This window comes from Chenopodium album, chromosome 6 (assembly GCF_948465745.1).
Source record: "Chenopodium album chromosome 6, dcCheAlbu1.1, whole genome shotgun sequence".
In the NCBI taxonomy this organism is placed as follows: domain Eukaryota; kingdom Viridiplantae; phylum Streptophyta; class Magnoliopsida; order Caryophyllales; family Amaranthaceae; genus Chenopodium; species Chenopodium album.
Window position 1 is genome coordinate 62,586,391 of NC_137839.1, and position 19,517 is coordinate 62,605,907.

General features: G+C 34.5%; 1 protein-coding gene across 1 annotated transcript; it reads left to right on the forward strand.

The window, feature by feature from the left end:
• Window positions 1–221: 221 nt before the first annotated feature.
• Window positions 222–18,016, forward strand: LOC145636163 (SH3 domain-containing protein 3-like). Its single transcript, XM_081687637.1, has 10 exons — window positions 222–393; window positions 1,737–1,859; window positions 3,464–3,533; window positions 9,842–9,987; window positions 12,090–12,191; window positions 12,462–12,659; window positions 12,764–12,826; window positions 12,915–13,004; window positions 15,760–15,834; window positions 17,464–18,016. Exons 1-10 carry the CDS (start codon window positions 334–336, stop codon window positions 17,581–17,583), a joined length of 1,047 nt encoding a protein of 348 aa, XP_081543763.1. The 5' UTR covers window positions 222–333; the 3' UTR covers window positions 17,584–18,016.
• The last annotated feature ends 1,501 nt before the right edge of the window (window positions 18,017–19,517 follow it).

Genomic DNA, 19,517 nt, shown 5'->3' on the forward strand with positions numbered 1-19,517 from the left:
GAAGTTCCTAAGAAGTCCCACTTCCTACATAATTGTCAACCAAACAAGTATATAGAAATCTATTTCCTAGGAAAATAAACTTCCATGAATTTATTAGGCAACCAAACAAGTCTATAATTTTCTCGACTCGGTGATTGGACCGATCCATTTTTCCAGTCTGGACCCGGTCAGTGCCATCTTTGAGACCCAAAAATTTGCATAACTTGAAGTTGGCTGTCATATTGAGATCTGACTTCACTTGTGTTTCATTCTTTGCTCTCCTTTGAATTACCCAGAATATCAAATCTCATCATCTGCTCAATCTTTTTCTCATTTCAAATTAATTGAAAAGCAATGGATTCTTTCAGAAGACAAGCCAGTAAATTACGAGATCAAGTTGCAAAGCAGCAACAGGTATTTCAAAATTCATGCTTTTCAATTTTTTTTTCTTTTATTTTCAATTTATCCCGTAAAATTCATGGCATTGTAAAAAAATTAGTGTATTTCTGTGATTATAATGTTTATTTGATACTTTTTGAGTTGCCAAATTACCTCAGCAATTTTAGGTGATAAATTGGGTTATATGTGTTTTTATTTGAATATATGTAATTTGAAATCAATTTTTATATATATAGATATAGAAAAGTATAATTTATAGGCTCGAATTTTGTAATATAAGGTGATAAATAAAGGTTGTGTTAGATTTGGAATGTTAATTTTATTAAACCCTTGTGCTAATTATTCCATATATATCAAAATGGCACTGTAACTCTTTTGGGTTCTAATTGCGAAAATTGAGTATGTTGGAGTTCCCACTGCACATTTTTACTATACTATGAAAAATGAAATGATACTTGTTTCGAGTATATCGAATCCCATAATACCCAATTTGAGAATATCAAATTGGACAAATCCATAATTTGATAGTGTTCAAACTTTTAGCCCTCGGGAAAAACTTTTGGGTGAAGATGAATTCTTCATTTGACATAGTATGGGAATACTTAGCTGGTTGACGTGTTCTCTTCAGCTTCATTTCACTTCAGTTCAGCTCAGCTCACTTCAGTTCCGTTCCTAATTTCCTTCTCTCATAAATAATTCAGTAAATCAGAACATGCCCTTAGTTTGGGTACGAAGCACAATTTGTTGGGGGAGAGTGTAGTATGGGAATATTTAGTGTGGGTTATAGCTTCCTTGATTATGTGTGGCTGGTTTTATAGAGTTGTAAATTATAGTGTTGTAAATTTGAGCTAGTTTGTCAAACTTGAGATTGATTAGCCACATTAGCGTCATAAATTGTGTTTTTCTCTAATCAATTATTCAGGTGAGAATTTGATTAAGTTCTTATCAAATCTTTTTGTATACATTAGATCACACATTAATGGTAGAGGCATAGAGCATTCTTCACTGTTTGTTGCCTACTGGTATCATTTGTCGTCCCTTGACAGAATGACAGCCCTAGGGACACTTAGATATTTGGCAATCAAGTTGTAGTCTTTTAGATATACATCGAATATAATAATATCATCAACTGAGCTTTTTGGGTCATGGATGAACGTGATCACTATGAGTTCTAATTAGTAAAATGTTAGTATTCACTGCTATTGATATTTGATATTCTGGATCTTGAATGGTGTTCTAAAGCTTAGTTCATGTTCGAAGATTTATAAGTCTTATTTGTTCATTTTGTGGGTGTTTTCTGTGTATCTTCTATAGTATTTAAATAACATAGGAAATCCCTGTCAATCGGGTTTTTTCAGGCTGTAATAAAGCACATCAGTGGACCTGGCTATGAGAGCTCAGATATAATGGTCATTGACGAAGTTGAATTGCAGAGACATCAACAACTTGACAAGTTGTACAAATCAACTCGTTCAGGAAGGGTAATATAGCTTTTTTCTTATTTCCATCTCTTCATGTCAGTGTGTTTATTGTATGCTCTTTAATAAATACGGGTACAATTTTATTATTGGTTGCTGATGAACACTTAGTGATTTATATGATTCCTGATCTACAAAACCATATATGGTCTCCTATGCTGGCATTATGATTACCTTAAATTGCTGTACAAAATAGTATAATTAGCTTTTAATTTCTATTTTCTGATAACTTACGTTTCTGATGGGTGACAAATTGTAATAATTAAAGAACGTGAAAGGTGGTCGAATGGGATTTGATGCAAAGAAGTCAAAAGGTTATTTTTTTTTACCTTCAGCTTTCAACAGGGAGATGTAAGTTCAAATACCTGAGGGAGGAGAAAGCTGGGGAGGGGGCTTATATTGTTTGGTTCACTTACCTTGTTATTAAAATTGGGGAGTAAACCAAAAAAAAAAAAGATGGGCAAGTAGAGATGTGATGGCAATTAGCTAGCTAATAACAAAGCTTGTCTTGTGTACTTGGTGAATCACTAGTTCATGGGCCCGAGTATAAATCCTTCACTTGAATCAAACTATGCTAAATTATTGAAAAGCATTAAATATGAGGCATTGCGGTTGGATTATTGATGGTCATTAACTCGGGGTGCAGATTTTGGGAGGAAGATTTGGGATTTGAAGTATTGGAGTTAGGCAGAGGTGAGTATGAACATCGTGTAGTTGGTCTCATTATCCTCCTTTTCTTTCCATCTTCTATCTTTGAGAAATATTGACTTAATAATTTATTTTTGTGGAAGAGAAGTTAAAAGTAATTCCTTGGAATAATGGTTATAGTCTCAAACATAAGGTTATAAGTTCAAGCTTTCTTGTGGGGCAAGTGCATGGTGGGTGTGATGGTGCTTCATGGCAAGTGCATAACGAATGAGGCCATGAGGGTATGTGGCAAGTGTAGGTGTCCAACACATGTTATTATATACTACCTCCGTTTTTTTAGTGGACACATATGCCTTTTTGGGAAATTTTTTTAGTTGACGCGTATTCCTTTTTGGGAAGTTTATTATTAGCTGACCCCACTACAAACTTGATTAAATATGCTAAGCACATGGTCTACCCACTTTCTTTAGCATCCTCTCTCCTCTCCTTAAAGTGTTTGCCTAAATTGAACGTGTCAACTAAAAGGAAACGGAGGAAATAAGTGTTATAAATTAGTTCAGAAACAAAAAAAAGCTTTTCAGGATCGGTTTCAAGTATTACTTAGCATTTCCATTTGTTGTTGTGAAATTTTGTTAGCTAGTTAATTCATGTTGATCATAAATGTTGTGGATATTTGCTTTATTCTTATGTCACCTTTCACTTCTGCATATCTTTTCATGTTGTGTGTTCCCTACATTATGTTGCTCTTTGATTTTAGATTATTGTATGATATTTGGCTCTAAATTTTTTTTATACTTTGACTCGTGTACTCAAGGAGAATAAGGGAAAGATGAGTAGGTTTCTTGGCATTAAGACAATTTTTTTTTCTTTTCTTTTTGGTATGATTGTGACCTTGATTTTATTATTTCTTATTTGCATGATACATTTACATGACCTTTTATTACAAATGGCATTTTCAGGATTTCCAGAAAGAGCTTGTCAAAGCTGCTGAAGTATTTGCAACTCTTGGCTACAGAAAGATTGAAGCAGGTAAAGGAGATTTGCGTGTTTCTAAATCAGATATATGTATTTGCATTCTTTATTTTAGGTGATTTTGCATGTATTTAACATGCCTTGGATCCCAATAAATTGTCTTCCTCTATCAGGTCAATGCATATGAGATGTATCACACTTCTATTTAACACCATAATACTTGTAGGCTCTACCACTGTTTTGATGTATGCAAGTTGTATTTAAAGGTTGATTGATTTCCTTTTCCCAAGGGGAGGTCTTCCTCTCATTGTGGGATGTTGTTTACCTTGAAAATCCAAGTGAATTATAAGCATATGAAGCCCTTATAGGAAGAATGAGTTTTCAAGGTTAAATCCTTGTAGAAATCATTCTTATATAGGAAGGTTTTTAAGTGAAAGTCTAAAATAGTACTGTAAGTTCCAAGATTAGAACTTGTAGTCTTGTATAAGGAGTTTGCCTATGCATCTCTCTATAATCACGTAAAGAGATTTTTTTTAATGTATCTCATTATTTTAAGGCCACATGCATTTGTAAATCTAATGTTACAAAATAAGGATAAAGCCTTTGTTTAGATAGCTGTTTTATGGAGAAGTTATACTAGTTACTTACAAACTCACCGGCCAACAAAGTAATTTGAGATGGGGCGTATCTTTTATTGCATTAAGAAGTTGACACGTCTTTGGAGTAGGTGTTTGGAACTAAGAGCATATGTTTTTTTTTTCTTGCTTTTGCATCACATCTTTTTGCCTACCTCGAGCGATAATCATCACTGAGTTGCCTCTCTATGCAAAACCTAACTTGATATACCTACCTTTGGAATTGGATGGCAAAACCTCACATACTTGTTCGAATCACCACCATCTTTTGAGCTCTTATTCTCCCAAACTCTTTTTTATTTCATCAAAGTAACCATTGTTCAGTTTTTGAAACTTTGAAAGGACATACTAATGAAGGCTTTCCCTTGATCTAATTTAGCTACGAGCTGGAGAGGGGTACATCAGTAAAAGAGAGTCATTGAAATAAGATGAAGAGAGGCTGAGAGGAGATATATAAGTAAAAAGATTAGAGAAAGAGCCATTGAGATGTTGATTTTATAGTTGTGAAACGAAGTATATTTGAATCCGGTGAAGTAATGAATAAATGCTGAAGTGGGAAGGCGTACATTTAAATTGTCTTAGGGTAAAGGGCTAGTCAAAAACCTGATAATAGGCTTGGAGGCATGGAGCATTATGCTGTTGGAAGCGTGGTGGACACACAAATATATTTGAGATAGTAATATAGAGAGGAAAACAAATGCACTAAACAATAACTCTTATATCTCTTATAAAATGTGTGTCTTACTTTTTCTATTTCTTTCTTCTTAATACAAAATGAGTACATATTGCGTTTATATAATATTGTGTATGCTAATAAATGAATGTTTCTCCTTAACATTCTCTCTTTCTCTTATAATAATAGCATTCATAATTTCATTATTCATGAGTAAGATTTAATTAACTATTTGTAGTAAATGTCAAGTTTATCACTTTTTTACACTTCCCCTTAAACTTGACTTTCTCGCAATACTAATTAACTTTTGCATCCTATTAAAATCTTCAAATTTCAATGGCTTCGTAAAGATATTAGCAATTTGATCCAAAGACTTTACGAACTTCTATTCGATTTCTTTCTATTTGATGCATTGCCGGATGAAATGAAACCTCGTGTTAATATGTTTGCTTCGGTCATGAAAGACAGGATTTTTCGCCAAACCAAGAGCTGACTGTCAGTCATGATCTCGGTGGGTTCCTTTTGTGGCAATTGGAGTTCCTTCAATAATCTCCTTAACCATATCGAATGACATGCACACGAAGTAGTAGCAATGTATTCTGATTCACATGTAGATAGTGTAACAATTGGTTGTTTCTTTGAACTCCATGAAACAACATTGTTTCCGAGTAGAAACACAAAGCCTGTTATACTTTTACGATCGTTAATATCTCCAACAAAATCACTATCACAATATCCCATAAGCTTGAAATCATGTGAAGTAGAGTATAACAACCAATGGTCTAATGTACCTTTTAAGTATCGGAGAATTCTCTTTGCCACTTTCAGATGAGAAGTAGATTGATTTTCCATCAAACGACTTAATAGTCCATGTGTGGTGAGTACATTATTCTAAGTACTTTATTCTCTTGTCCCTTCACAGCATAACCTTCTGGTTGTTCAATGTACACTTCTTTTTTTAGAAAAGCAGATTTTACATCCATTTGATGTATCTTCCACTGAAATTGTGTTGTTATTGAGATTAGCAAACTCCTGTCTGTGTCTCTAATTGGGCAATTGGGGCAAATACCTCTTCATAGTCTATTCCCTGCTTTTGCTTATAACCTTTAGCAACCACTCTTGCTTTGTATCTTTCACCATCACCATTAGCATTCCTCTTGATTTTGAATACCCATTTGACTCCTATCGCCTTCTTTCCTTATGGGAGTGGTGTCAATTCCCATGTTTCATTCTTTTGAATGGCTTGTATTTCTTCATTCATGGCATGAATCCATTCCTTTTGTTTCGTTGCTTCATTAAAGCTCATTGGTTCAATATCACTGAATAAGCAAAATAAAGAAGTATTATCTTCAAACCTTTATGTCGTTTCATAAAGATCGGAAATACTTCTATATTTCTTTGGTCTTTCACTTGAATTAGATGAATCTCCATTTGAATGTAATGAAGGTGATAACATTTGAGGAGATAATGGTGGAGTAGTGGGAGTCTCTGAAACATGTGTTGAATTTTCTTCTTCAAAATAAGGAAGAAAGTTGTAAGATTCTTCCTCTTCTATGCTCCAATCCCATTTTTCCTCTTCATCAAACTCTACGTCTCTCCTAATTACTGACTTGTTGGTGTTTGGATTAAACAACTTATAACCCTTAGACATTTCTTCATATACAATGAAAAGAAGTTTTTCACTCGAATCATCAAGTTTATACCTTAGTTGCTAAGGAACTTGTGCATAAGCAACTGAACCAAATACTCGAAAATGTGATACACTTGTCTTCCATCCACTCCAAGCTTCTTGAGGTGTCACGTTCTTCAAACTCTTTGTTGGTGAACGATTAGACAAATAAACTGCTCATGCAAGTGATTCTGCCAAAATTCTTTTGGCTTCTTCTTATTTTTCAGCATGGATCTTGCCATGTTGAGAATGGTTCTATTCTTCCTTTCGGCAACCCCATTTTGTTGTGGTGTTCTAGGAACAGTAAGCGGTCGTCGAATTCTTTGTTCTTCACAATATTTGTTGAATTCTTTAGATGTGAATTCACTACCTCTATCGGTCCTTAATGCTTTTATTTCATAACCACTTTCTTTCTCTACTAATGCTTTGAACTTCTTTCAAAAGCTTCAGATTTATATTTTAAGAAATAAGCCCATGTCTTCCAGCGATAATCATCAATGGAAAGCATTAAGTATGAACTGTTACCGAGTGATGTGGGTTTGATAGGTCCACATAAATCTAAATGCACTAACTCAAGTGGCTTTTGAGCTTTTGAATTAGTTTGTTTTGGAAAAGGCTTCCTTGAATGTTTGCCCAGCAAACATGCTTCACAAAGTTGATTCGGATGATCAACATGGGGTTATCCTTGTACCATTTTCTTGTGACTTAGTTCCTTTAGTCCTTCAAAATTAAGGTACCAAATCTCATATGCCACTTCCAAGATGGATCTTCAATACACGTCTTCAAACACATAGGTCTCATAGTTTGTAAGTTTATCAAGAACATTCTGTTTTTTGTCATAGAGACTATGGCTATAAGCTTAGAGTATCTATCACGTAGCCACAAACTTTTGTCCCTCCATTATTATTTAACATCCATTGACCTCTAAGAGTTAACCCACACTTAACATATTACTTCTTAAGTTAGGAATATAATAAACATCCGGAATTAATTTGTGACTAGAATCCTTTATTTCAATCATTATCGTACCTTTCTCTTCAATCTTTACTTTTGAGCCATCGCCAAAAGTAACATTCCCTGACACGGTATCTTGATCAACAAATTTATTTATGTCTCCTGTCATATGATTACTTGCTCCATTGTCAAGATACAATGTGCAATTTTCATCTTACTTGTCTTCTATTTTTAGAGCTAATAGCATGGTTGAATCTTTAGCATCTTCTTTATCTTCAATAAGATTTGTTTCTTCTTGCACCTTTTTAAAATAACATTCCCATGCAAAATGGCCATATTAATCACAATTGTAACATTGAATATTAGCTTTGTTACTGTTTCTTTGAAACTGGTTCGTTCCTCTACCTCTTCCTCGGCCTCGACCTCTAGTAGAAGTTTCACCTCTAACATAATTATTGGTGTTTTGGTCTTCTCTCCCTCTTCCTTGGCCACGTCCATTGCCACGTTCGCGTCCCCGTGAACCACCTCTACCACGTGATTGAAATCTTTGTTTATCACGTGTGTCTCCTTTATTATTTAAAAAGATTTAGCTTGCAACACTTGTTGCTCATCTTCCTTTTTACCTTTTTTTAACTATTCTTTGTTCATAGGCTCTAAGAGACCCATTTAATTCATCAATCGTCATGGAATCCAAGTCGTTATTGGCCTCTTTGATAGCAACCACTACGTGGTTGAAATCGGAATTAAGAGAGCATGGTATTTTTTCAACTACACGAGAATCTAGCATTGACTCACCAAGCCTCTTCATTTGATTCACAATGTATAAAACTCTTCCAAAATAATCAGAGATAGAGATGGATAGAGATGGATTCTTTATCAGCATCTTAAGGTGTTCAAACTCTCCTCTTAGAGTTTGAAGTCGAACCTTCTTTACTCTACTTACTCCTTCAAACAAATTTTGAAGAGTATTCCATGCTTGTTTGGAGTTAGTTGCATTAGCAACTTTCTCAAACATATCATCATCCAAATTGATGGATGACCGTAAGTGCATTTTGATCCCTTTTCCTCTCGGTTTCCAAACCTTGTTTATATGTTGAGTCATCTTCTGGTTGTATAAAACCTTTTTCAACAATCTCCCAAAGTCCTTATGTGCTAAGAATAATTTTCATTCGTAGAGACCACTTATCATAATTTTCTTTTGTGAGTTTTGGGTATTGAAAAGCTATGACATTATTTTTTGTTGCCATGTTTTATGTATAGCGTGTCTCTAGTACCACTTTGTTGGAAGCGTGGTGGACACACAAATATATTTGAGACAGTAATATAGAGAGGAAAACAAATGCACTAAACAATAACTCTTATATCTCTTATATAATGTGTGTTTTACTTTTTCTATTTCTTTCTTCTTATACAAAATGAGTACATATTGCGTTTATATAATATTGTGTATGCTAATAAATGAATGTTTCTCCTTAACATTCTCTCTTTCTCTCACAATAATAGCATTCCTAATTTCATTATTCATGAATAAGATTTAATTAGCTATTTGTAGTAAATGTCGAGTTTATCACTTTTTAACATATGCAAGATAATCATTGTTACGTGAATGTTCTTAGTTATTCATAGAGATCATTATTATATTCTCACTACAGCATTGCATCTTTGGTTTCGTAGCTTAGATATATAGGCTTTGCTTCCTCTAATAGTAGTCACTTCCATAGTATAAAAAGTGTGCCTACGTGTAGAGGCGCTAGGTGATTAGGGTAGAGTATTTTTCTTTTTTGCTCTAGGCAAGCCGCATTCAAAGAGGCACACCTGGTGCAGCATAACCCCTCTTGCTTTAGCGCATCTTGCGTGTTATATATATACATAGGCCCTTCCCTATAATAATTATCATAGAACTCTAGATCTTCTAATGTGTCTTATGTACATATGAATTTAGATTCTACCTAGACTAAGGGGGATGTTTGGTTCATTAAACTGGATTGGATTGGTATGGATTCTCATACTAGGGAGGCATGAATTCTAAATCCCATACTATTTTAGAGTTGTTTGGTTTATTTGTTGGAATGGTTTCAACATTAATTAATTAATGAAACAGATTATGAATCTTCGTGGGTGGGGTGGGTATGGGAGTCTAAGGGGATGGGGTAGAGTTAAAATCTTCATGGTATGAGGTTCCATACCTAAAAAGTCTAACTAAACAATGAATTGGATGGAATAAATTCCATTACAAAAGGTCCAACCAAACGGCCCCTAATAGCATGCTAGTGTTTGATATGGAGGATAAAGGCATGCTACATGTTGTGCTTTTGAGATGGGAAGTGTATGTCAGCATATGTCTAATGTATATTTAGATTAGCTTCTCTGTAATATGAAAACAATCAAATGAAATGCTGTTCATATAATTTTTTTAAAACCTTCTCAATGCCAGGCACTAAATTGTCCGAGGAGTGTTGCAAATATGGAGCTGAGAATATTGAAGACAACATTTTGGCTAAGGCTGCATCAATTTATGGCGATGCTCGAAAACATGTAGAGAAGGAGCAGGAGGATTTGAATAAACTGCTATTATCTCAGGTGGCTTAATTTCTTGTTTATACATTTGGTACTTCTAGAAGCAATGAAAGCAAGCATCTAATCTTCTAATTTGTATACTATAGCTCTTCTCGATATTTAAGTCCCTCATAACTGCATGTTATTGGATTGTCTTTTATCCTTTGTTGTTTTTACTTTGAGTCCCTTGTAACAGTATAGAAGATTTGGTCCCCCAGCATGCACATTCAGTCGCAATGATATCTACTCTCTCTTTTTGCCAGTGCACAACTTACACAATTAATATCTTTTAAGTATAATTTTATAAAAAAAAATCGATTTTTTTGTATGTCAATTAGGACAAATCTAATAAGATTCTATATGACTATTTTTCCTTGTGTACACATCATAAAAGATGATCAAAGGAGAGTATGAATAGTAACAGTGGATGTATTATACGAACTCCATTACGAAGTATAAGATAAGAGGTTCACTGTTTAAATTTCCTTCCCCACGAAGATTTAATTTTTCAGCTTGTTTTTGAATAATATATTAATTATATGTGCCAGAATTCTGTCTTGTGTAACTGATGATTGTCTAACTGTTAAGATTTGTAAGAATTGCTCCCTTGGTCTTCTCTTTTCTGTCAAAATTTCCTGTTTTTTAGATAATTATGAATAGTATCAATTTTCTGTTTACATGCAAACAGCATATAAAACGCCACAAAATTAAATAGTGTGTTATAGACTGAATTATACTGATTTAATTAAGCACGTTTAATATTAATTTAAGGCTAAAAGCTTGAACATTTGATTGATTAAAGGTTGGATTACATAAGGATAGTCATAACTTGAGGTTATGAATCTCTCAGTAGCTTTAGGCTACAAATCTCTCTAGTAGCTTGAGGCTACAAGTCTCTCAAGAGGTTCACTCAATTTCTGCAAAATCTTCCCACTACTCAAACTACCATACTTATACTAAAATGGTCAAGCTGACCTTAAGGCTAACATGTGATACTTGGCTAATTTAGAAAAACATAAATAGAACACAATGAAACTAGCTGCCTTCCTTTCCTTCTCTTCTCCTTAATGGAGTTTGTCTTGTTGCTAAGAAATGCCCCCTGCTGCTGTTGCTTGTTGCTGCCCATGCTTGCTCCTCCCTTTGTGCCTCATGTACACCACTAAAGGTGGTTGACCAGGCCGGGTTTGACCCAAGTTGAGGTTTGACCCCGGATTGGTGTGTGGGTTACTTAGATCCATGACATAGTGATTGGCAACTGTACAAGGAATAGTGTGACCTAATCTTTTCTTTTTCCTGAACATGATAAAAAATGGAGTATGAAGGGACATCTCGTGTTTGTTAGAATTTGGGAACTTAACTTAGCAAGGGTTGGAGCAGTTGCAAATTTTGGATGGCAACTATTAGTGTGTGGGAACACTAGTAAAATATAGTAAATCTGAAGTATTTGTGTTTTTAAAATCTATGTGTTAAACTGTACACATGCATGATCTTAAATTGTTACCAGTTCAGACGACATTTGTTTTCTGGGATGAGTTTGAACCCTTGCATATTGAAAATACATGAGTCAGCCTAGTGCTGCTGATATGTATGAATTATACAGGGGAGGCTGGCATGGCCAGGGTGGATCTTGAATGGCGTGGTTCAGGTCCAGCCACTGTCAAGTATTAATCGGTTCAGGAGAGCAGAGCCCCCTTGAACCAGGACTGGACCAGTACTAGGCTGCTCCAGTTTTGACCCATGCATTATCCTTTTCTTTTCATTTTTTTTTATTTTACTTTTTATAATTTTTTTTTTCCCTGTTAAAATTTCTGGATAGTCAGTTATATAAAACTGGTTTTGGTTTTTTGGGTTGAGCCAGGTAACCCATCTCGCTTTAATCCTTGAACTGCCCATTCTTGGCTGGTCTGTGCCTCTGTGGGGGTTCAGGTTTGGGCCATATATTTTTTGATATGTATTAGTTCACTTTCATAATCAACTTCTTCAAGCTCTGTACTTTTCGGCTTATTATACTTCTTGCTATTGAGCATCTACCTCTGTCCCAAAGCCTTATCTATGAAACTTTTTATCCATTCTCCACTTTCTCTTGAATTTTAAAGGCTTATTAACTTGAGTGTTTTTCTTTCCAGATATTGGATCCCTTGAGGCAAATGAGTACTGGCACTCCTCTAGAGGATGCTCGCCATCTTGCACAACGTTATAGTCGTATGAGACAGGAAGCAGAAACACAGGTATGTGACTATCCCTGCATAATATAGTGGCTCTGTACTTGTTATATACCATCTCCATTTGTTTAAAAAAACCCCATGTTGCAGCTATCATCCAATTTCCTTACTACAGTTTTCTTACTCCTCTATATCAAGGTCAATCATTAATAATATAGCCATTTGATGATTTAGAAATAAGATGATTAAAGTGTCAAAGCGAGTCTTTTGTAGTCTGTGACCGTTACTGTTATATTATCTCATTATTTAAATTGAATTTTCATTAAAGCAAAACAGGCAGTTGAGGTTAATCGAAGGCGGGCACGTGTTAGGGAGGCTTCAACTCATGAAAATTCAGCAAAGTTACAAGCAGCAGAAGCTAGAATGCAAGAGTTGAAAGCTAACATGGCAGTGTTAGGCAAAGAAGCAGCTGGTGCTTTATCTGCTGTTGAATCACAGCAGCAAAGACTGACATTTCAGAGGCTTGTAGCACTGGTATATAAGATTATGTGTAATCCTATTAAATAATGCTGGTACACCATAGAACAAATTTGGTGGCTCTAGTTCCTCAGACTAACAATCTAATGCGTCTCTTGAAGGTTGAAGCGGAAAAGAATTACCATGTTAGAATAGCAACTATTCTTAATGAGGTTGAAGCTGAGGTATACCTGCAGTTACGATCTCTAGAATTGGAAATTTGATTTTATCCTCCAACAAAATATGTATACGTTGGCCTTTCCTCTGTTTCAGATGGTGTCTGAGAAGCAGCAGAAAGAAGCAGCTCCTCCTGTCCTCTCAATAGAGAACAACTCAGGGAAAAAATTGTACTGCTTAGCTGAAGTATGTGAAATCATTATCTATCTATTACATTCTATTTATGTTTAAAGTTTTGAATGATCTATAACTGCTTGCGTTCCTGGGCTGGAGTTTCTCTGTTAGAGTTTTGTGAAGTGGAGTGCTGGTACAGGGTAAGTCAACTTTCTATGGAATGAGAATTATATAGGCTTAAATTAGGACTGATTTTTTGCCTGTCTTAAAAACCTGAATTAGTAGAGTTGCGTATATTTCTAAATTAGAGTGGGCCATTCAGATTACAAGTTAATGTGAAGAGAGCCTTAAAAATTTGTAGTTCATGAAAGCATTATATAGACAAAGACTTCCAACATAATCTTTTAGTCGAGTGGGTGATGTTCTAATTTTACTTGTTGATCTGTTAATATTCAGTCACTCTTATCCTTGATTGCTGAATTGGTATTTCACAGATATAAGGGAGCTAAAATCTGTCCAATCAGCTTTGATTACCTCACACAGATACAACTGCTGATAGCCTGATAGTTCTAACTTCTAAAGTTGGTTGTGGCAGTGAGTGGGAGCAGACAAGTAGAGATGAAAGATAGGGAGAGGGGGGGGGGGGGGGGGGAGGTTTGTTCTTTGATCTCGAAGCCTTATATTTGAACTTAATTTATATATAATCAGTACCACAAAGTGATAAAATATACAACTACTACATATATATACTTTAGGTATCACTAATATGGATATGTGCAGGGGGGTATGAACTGTATGGATGAAGGAAAGTGCATTCCAAAATACACACACACACACACTTTAAAAGTTCATATTTATACAAACATTAGATTAACTTACTGGTTTTCCCTAAGGTGTTTTTAAAAAAAAAAAAAAAAAAATTATTATTATTCTTCAATAGGATATGGACACTGGTAGTCTGGTACCACTTGTTCCCTGTTGTGCTCTAAGTTCTTTATGAACACGTGTTTGAGGATTTGCTATTGATTTATTTGGCTTCATATATTTAAGTTTACAAATTCAAACCTACAAAAAAAATTTGTGCATCTAGATTGAAGATGTTTCAGTGTAAGTTGGCTTTGCTGAGGTTTTTATTCTTGTTTGTTTTATTCAAATTATATGCACAAGACGAGGGTTATATTTTACCAAGTTTATCATTTCTCAAAATACTGTAGATATATGTATATACAAAAAGGAAAATTTGTAAACAATAAGTCTATCTTTTGGCCATCTGCTGTTATTATGTCAACCTTTTAATTAATTCTGAACACGTCAACCATGTAATAGCGTTAATTGTTACGTTAAAAAAAGTGACCTGTAAAAACACGTTATTGATCTATTATTTACATTTTATATTACTTTTGGTAAACAAAAAATTTCATTTTTTTGTTCAGAGAGAGAAATTGTGTTTATATAGAGATAAACCATGTTAAATTTTGAATTTCGAAGTGATTTAATGTCATTAAGAAGTTGATTTTATCATTCCTTTGAATCTTTAAGATGTAATTAACAAATTCGTTGTCTAGAGAAAATGTATTTTCAATTTAATCTATTTTTCTGTTTTGGTGTTATTTTCTAATGTTGAAGATGATGTTCTTCATATTCTGATAAATGTTCTTTTATCCTTTTTAATTGAAATAAATATGTTTTTTTTTAGTCTCATCAGTCTAAACTATATGTTCTTTATATTACGAATAATGTTCTTTAAGTTATATAAATTGATCATGTTCATTAGGTATTATGCTCTTTTTACTTGGATAATATGTTCTTATATTTTAAAATTTTTGAAATTTAAAAATGAAATTTTGAATTATATTTGTTGTGAAAGTAATTTTAGATAGAGGAATTATTGATATCTGAATTTTTTGAAATGATTTGACAATAAATTTTTGGTAAAACTCAATTAGTATATTTTACCTTTTTTTAAAGCATTTTCTCATAAGTTACTGTGTTCTTTATATATATATTCTTTTATAAATTTATGATATTCTTTATAATTATATATTATGTAATTTCTGCTTTAATCCGCATGGTACACCCGGGTGTACGAATCACCGGTTAAAATTTGTTGTGAATTGCGGCTGTGATTTGATTGGCATGATTGCGGGATGGCTGAGGATTTGGTGCCTTTTTTTTGGGCAAAGCGTTGAGGGAAATTTTGTGGATAAGGTGTGAGAGATACGGTTGCCAGCGAATTTTGTGGATAGTTGTTTGAGTAAGTGTGGGCATGGGTAGCAACGTGAAAAAGGTGAAATGTGAATGCGTAAGAAGAACGCAGTGAGGTGGCTGGTTAAGAGGGTATTAGTGGGGCTAGCCCGTAAAGGAGAAGGGTGGTGGAACGGTGGTTGTGAGGAAGTTGGACTGTTGGAGTGTATGGTGTTGGCATCCTTAAATGCCAACTCAACTTTTCCATCCCAATATTTCAAAGTAAAAAAACGTAATAAAATTTAATGCTAATATGACGTGTCCAAAAATAATCAAAAGGTTGACATAATAAAAGTGGATGGCCAAAAGGTTGACTTAACATTTACAAATATTCCATATATTAAGAAGAAAAAAAATATGTTATTACTCCCGTCAAAAAAAAAAAAGAAAAAAAAATGTTATTACTCCTGCGAGCAGCGAGCCTTTCGAATTGAGTTTTACTCGACCTGTTGATAAAGTAGAGTCTAACAATTGAATAGCTCAGGAGATGTGTGCCTCGTGATTGCAGTGCCTAATCTTATTTAGGGCTTTATATTGTACATAACTGAAACTTAGAGATTACAAGGATCATCTTCTCTTTCAGGCAATCCATCCATTCTATGCTGAAACTGACAAAGAGCTGAGTCTTGCAGTTGGCGACTATGTTGTTGTTCGCAAGGTTTGTTTATTTTATTTTTTCTTACTATGTTTCTTGCTGTTGTTGGCCTTGCACTTCGCTTTCAATGCAAAAGTATTCTTTCAAAAGCTATTAGTAATTTAGTACTGTACTACTGTGTCCAATTACTGTGTGTCTGTAAATGTTGACTATTTAAAAAAAAAAAAAAAAAAAAAAAAAAAAAAGGAGTGAAAAAGATTATTAAAAAAAAAAGGAAATTTTGCAAAAAACCACCTTTTATAACCAATTTTTTTACAAGAAACCACCTTATAATTTTTATTTTTATTTTTATTTATTTTATTTTTTTTTTTGCAAAGAAACACCTTAATCAATTTTTTTTTTTTGCAACGCCACACCTTTGGCCGGAAAAAAGGGTTTGATCGTATATTCCGGTGTTGACTCCACCATGTGTGAGTCACGTGCTCACTCAATACCATCCTTTTTCATTTTTTCCCCATTTTCTCCTCCAATTGCACTCTCTCTCTCCTCTGTTCTTCTTTCTCCTTCAATAAATCTCCGTTGAAGGCAACAAGCTCCATTCTTTTCAGCGAAATTAAGCAAGGTAAGTGACAAAATTTGTTATTTAATTCCCACAAACGAAGAATCAAGCTACACCACACGAATTACCCCTTAATTCGTACTCTTTCTTCCTTAATCTTTCAATTGAAGCAAAACCCTCAATGTGTAACCCAAAAAACTGATTCTTTCTCCAAAAAATTAATCGGGTGAAGTTGAGGTTGTGCAATTGAATTGGAATCTGCAAATAGAGGGAGAATTCTTGTCTATATTTTTAGGTTTTTGTTTTTTGTTTTTGTTTTTTTTTAAATTATGTGTGGATGTCGGTTGTTTTTGTTGTTGTTGAGGTTGTCGGTGGTTTTTGTAGATGGAGGTAGTTTGAGTGGTGGTTGTTTATGAGATAACTAAGGTTGAGACGGTGTTTTAAGAGGTTGGGGTAGAGGAAAGTGGGTGGTGGTGGATCTCGAGGTTCGGGTGGTGTGAGTGAAGGAAGTGATGGTGGTTAGGTGGAAGAGGAGGAGAGAGAATTCATGGGTTAGAGGAAAGGGAAGGGAGCAGGATTGCCGGCACTGGAGTAGGGAGGTGGTCGCCAGCGCCGGCAGCTGGCAGGGGCTGGCAGTGGGTGGGGGAAATTGGTTGGCCGCCGGAAAATTGGTTAGTGGTTTTAGGGTATCACGTGTGAGGCACGTGGTCGGGTCAACCACGGAATACAAGGTCGAAAACTATTTTCCGACCAAAGGTGTGGCCTTGCAAAAAAAATTTAGATTAAGGTGTGTTTTTGCGAAAAATTTTTAATAAGGTGGTTTCTTGCAAAAAAAAAAAAGGTGGTTTAATGCTAAATTTTTCTTAAAAAAATAACACAGTGAGAGAGAGAGATCCCCTCCCTCTCTTTCCCTCCAAATCTTCTTTTGCAAACATAGTATGATAGTAACACTGACCCTTGAGTCTACCTTCTTTTTGTAAATAATGATCGAGGGCAAACCTATTGTTTGGCATGCTGCTTTACCAATGGTCTCTGGACTTTTCTCAAAATGCTTCTTTTTTTGGTGTTTTTTTTTATCTTTAGCTAATGCCCTGGGGTAATCTGATTCTTTTCATTATGTTATTGCTATACAGGTGACCCCCGATGGCTGGTCTGAAGGAGAATGCAAGGGTAAAGCAGGTTGGTTTCCAACAGCTTATGTTGAGAATCGTCAGAGGATTCCGGCAAGGAATGCTGCTGCTGATGTTTACTAGACATAAACGGTCACCCTTCATTTTCAAGCCATCGAACATTTTTTGACAGTGCTGAGTACAAATCTACAAGATTTTATAATGTCAAAGTAGCATTTCACATCTACTACAGGTACAAGCTACATTGCGGGTTCTGTATTAAGCTAACGTTTGTAATTTACTGTATTAAGTAGTGTGGAATTAGACTTTTCTTCATGCAAATATGTTTGTTTTTTAAATGTATATCATTAACTTTGCTAGCCTGTGGAATTAAATATTGCAAAGTTATGGCAATGAAAATGTATAATGTTGTTAAGAGCTGCTGCTTAGCACTAATTGGAAGGGATGATTAGCCTTTCACGTTCCGAGCTGTCTCTTATCCATTCTGGTATTCAAGAAAACTTTGTACACATATGTGTATTGATATTTGAGAGGTCGTTAAAGCTTGTAGTGCTCATCTGCTGGTGCAATGAAAACCAGTGAGATGACTGATGAGCTGTGATGTTGAAAGACCCAAAAAGAAAAAGGGCAGCTAATGTGGTACGTTAGGTGGTGGGTTTCCGACGAGGCTAGTCTTATCAAAAGTTGCTTAATAGGATAAAGTTGGCTTCAATTCAGAGAGGACAGGGTGGGGTTAAAGGGTGGAAAAAACTCCCTTTGCGTGCTTTCTCAACTTTAAGTGACAAGTCATTTGCTGAGCCAATATAAATTTACTCTTGTTTGTTATGATCAAGAGCCTTATTACTACCTCCGGTTCTTATTACTCGCAACAAAGGGATATTTTATGTCTCACAAATAATACTCATTTGTTGCGAGTTATAATAACCGGAGGTAGTGTATAGATTGGCATCTTTATTTTGCCTGGTTTGCTAGGTAGTATCGATGTATGTGTTTTGCAAATGTATGATGACTCTGATCTTGTGACCTCGAGGTGAAGGGTTTGATCCCTAACAACTACTCCCTCAATTTTTTTTTTTTCAATGCATCAGTTTGACTTTTACATTATTTACATGTTATATTTGATTTAATTTTTCTGCTATTATAAGATAAATAAATGTTATTATATAATATATCAATTAGGGTTGTCACAATGTTTACTTTCATAGTATAATTTTAGTATAAATGGTCTAAAATACGTCTCCGTGGAAAAATGTGCTCTCCCATGTGTCAAAATCAATTTTATTTAAGGTATGATTTGTACAAAAAGATTTGTTCACTGGAATTTGGATTGCTAGATTATGGTCATTCAAATTTCGTAGGATCTTTCTTTTGTCAAAAAAATTCGTAGGATCTTGTATAGTTGTAATTAAGGTCATGCATATTTTTTTGGATTCGTAGGGTCCCAGCCTCCCAGGTGTAGGTTCACAAAATACGGAGCATCTTTTTTAAAGAAATATTCAATATTCAATATTCAATGATATCAGTGCAAGAGTCTTGATTAAATGAAGGGATATCTTTGCCGGAATTATTCTTCCAATCTTTTCCCTCTTTAAAAAATAAACTTTTTCACCCAATCTATCCTACTCCACATATGTTAAGTCAATAGTTAAATACTACCTGTATTTAGATTATTTGCAACGATTAAGTATTTTTTACACACATTTATTTTAAATCATTGAACATAATATAAAACGGAGATTGTATAAAGAAATACGATCACAAAAAATGGTTACACGAAAATGGAGATAGTATATAGAAATTCGATCACCTAACTTTAGTATCTTCCCTTCTAAAAAAAAAAAAATCTAGAAAATCTATTTTCTCATTATCTTATTATTACTGAAACAAAATGGTGAATCAGAATGCAGTAAACAAGCAGGGGAGAAACGTTATTTTAAGAGACTAAAATCAAATAGTGCATTTGTCATTTATAGCCTCACTAGAGTCGATAGAATTATAGAAAGCCATGATGTACTTCACTTTGTAGCTTTCTTATAGACTTATAGTAGATGTCAACT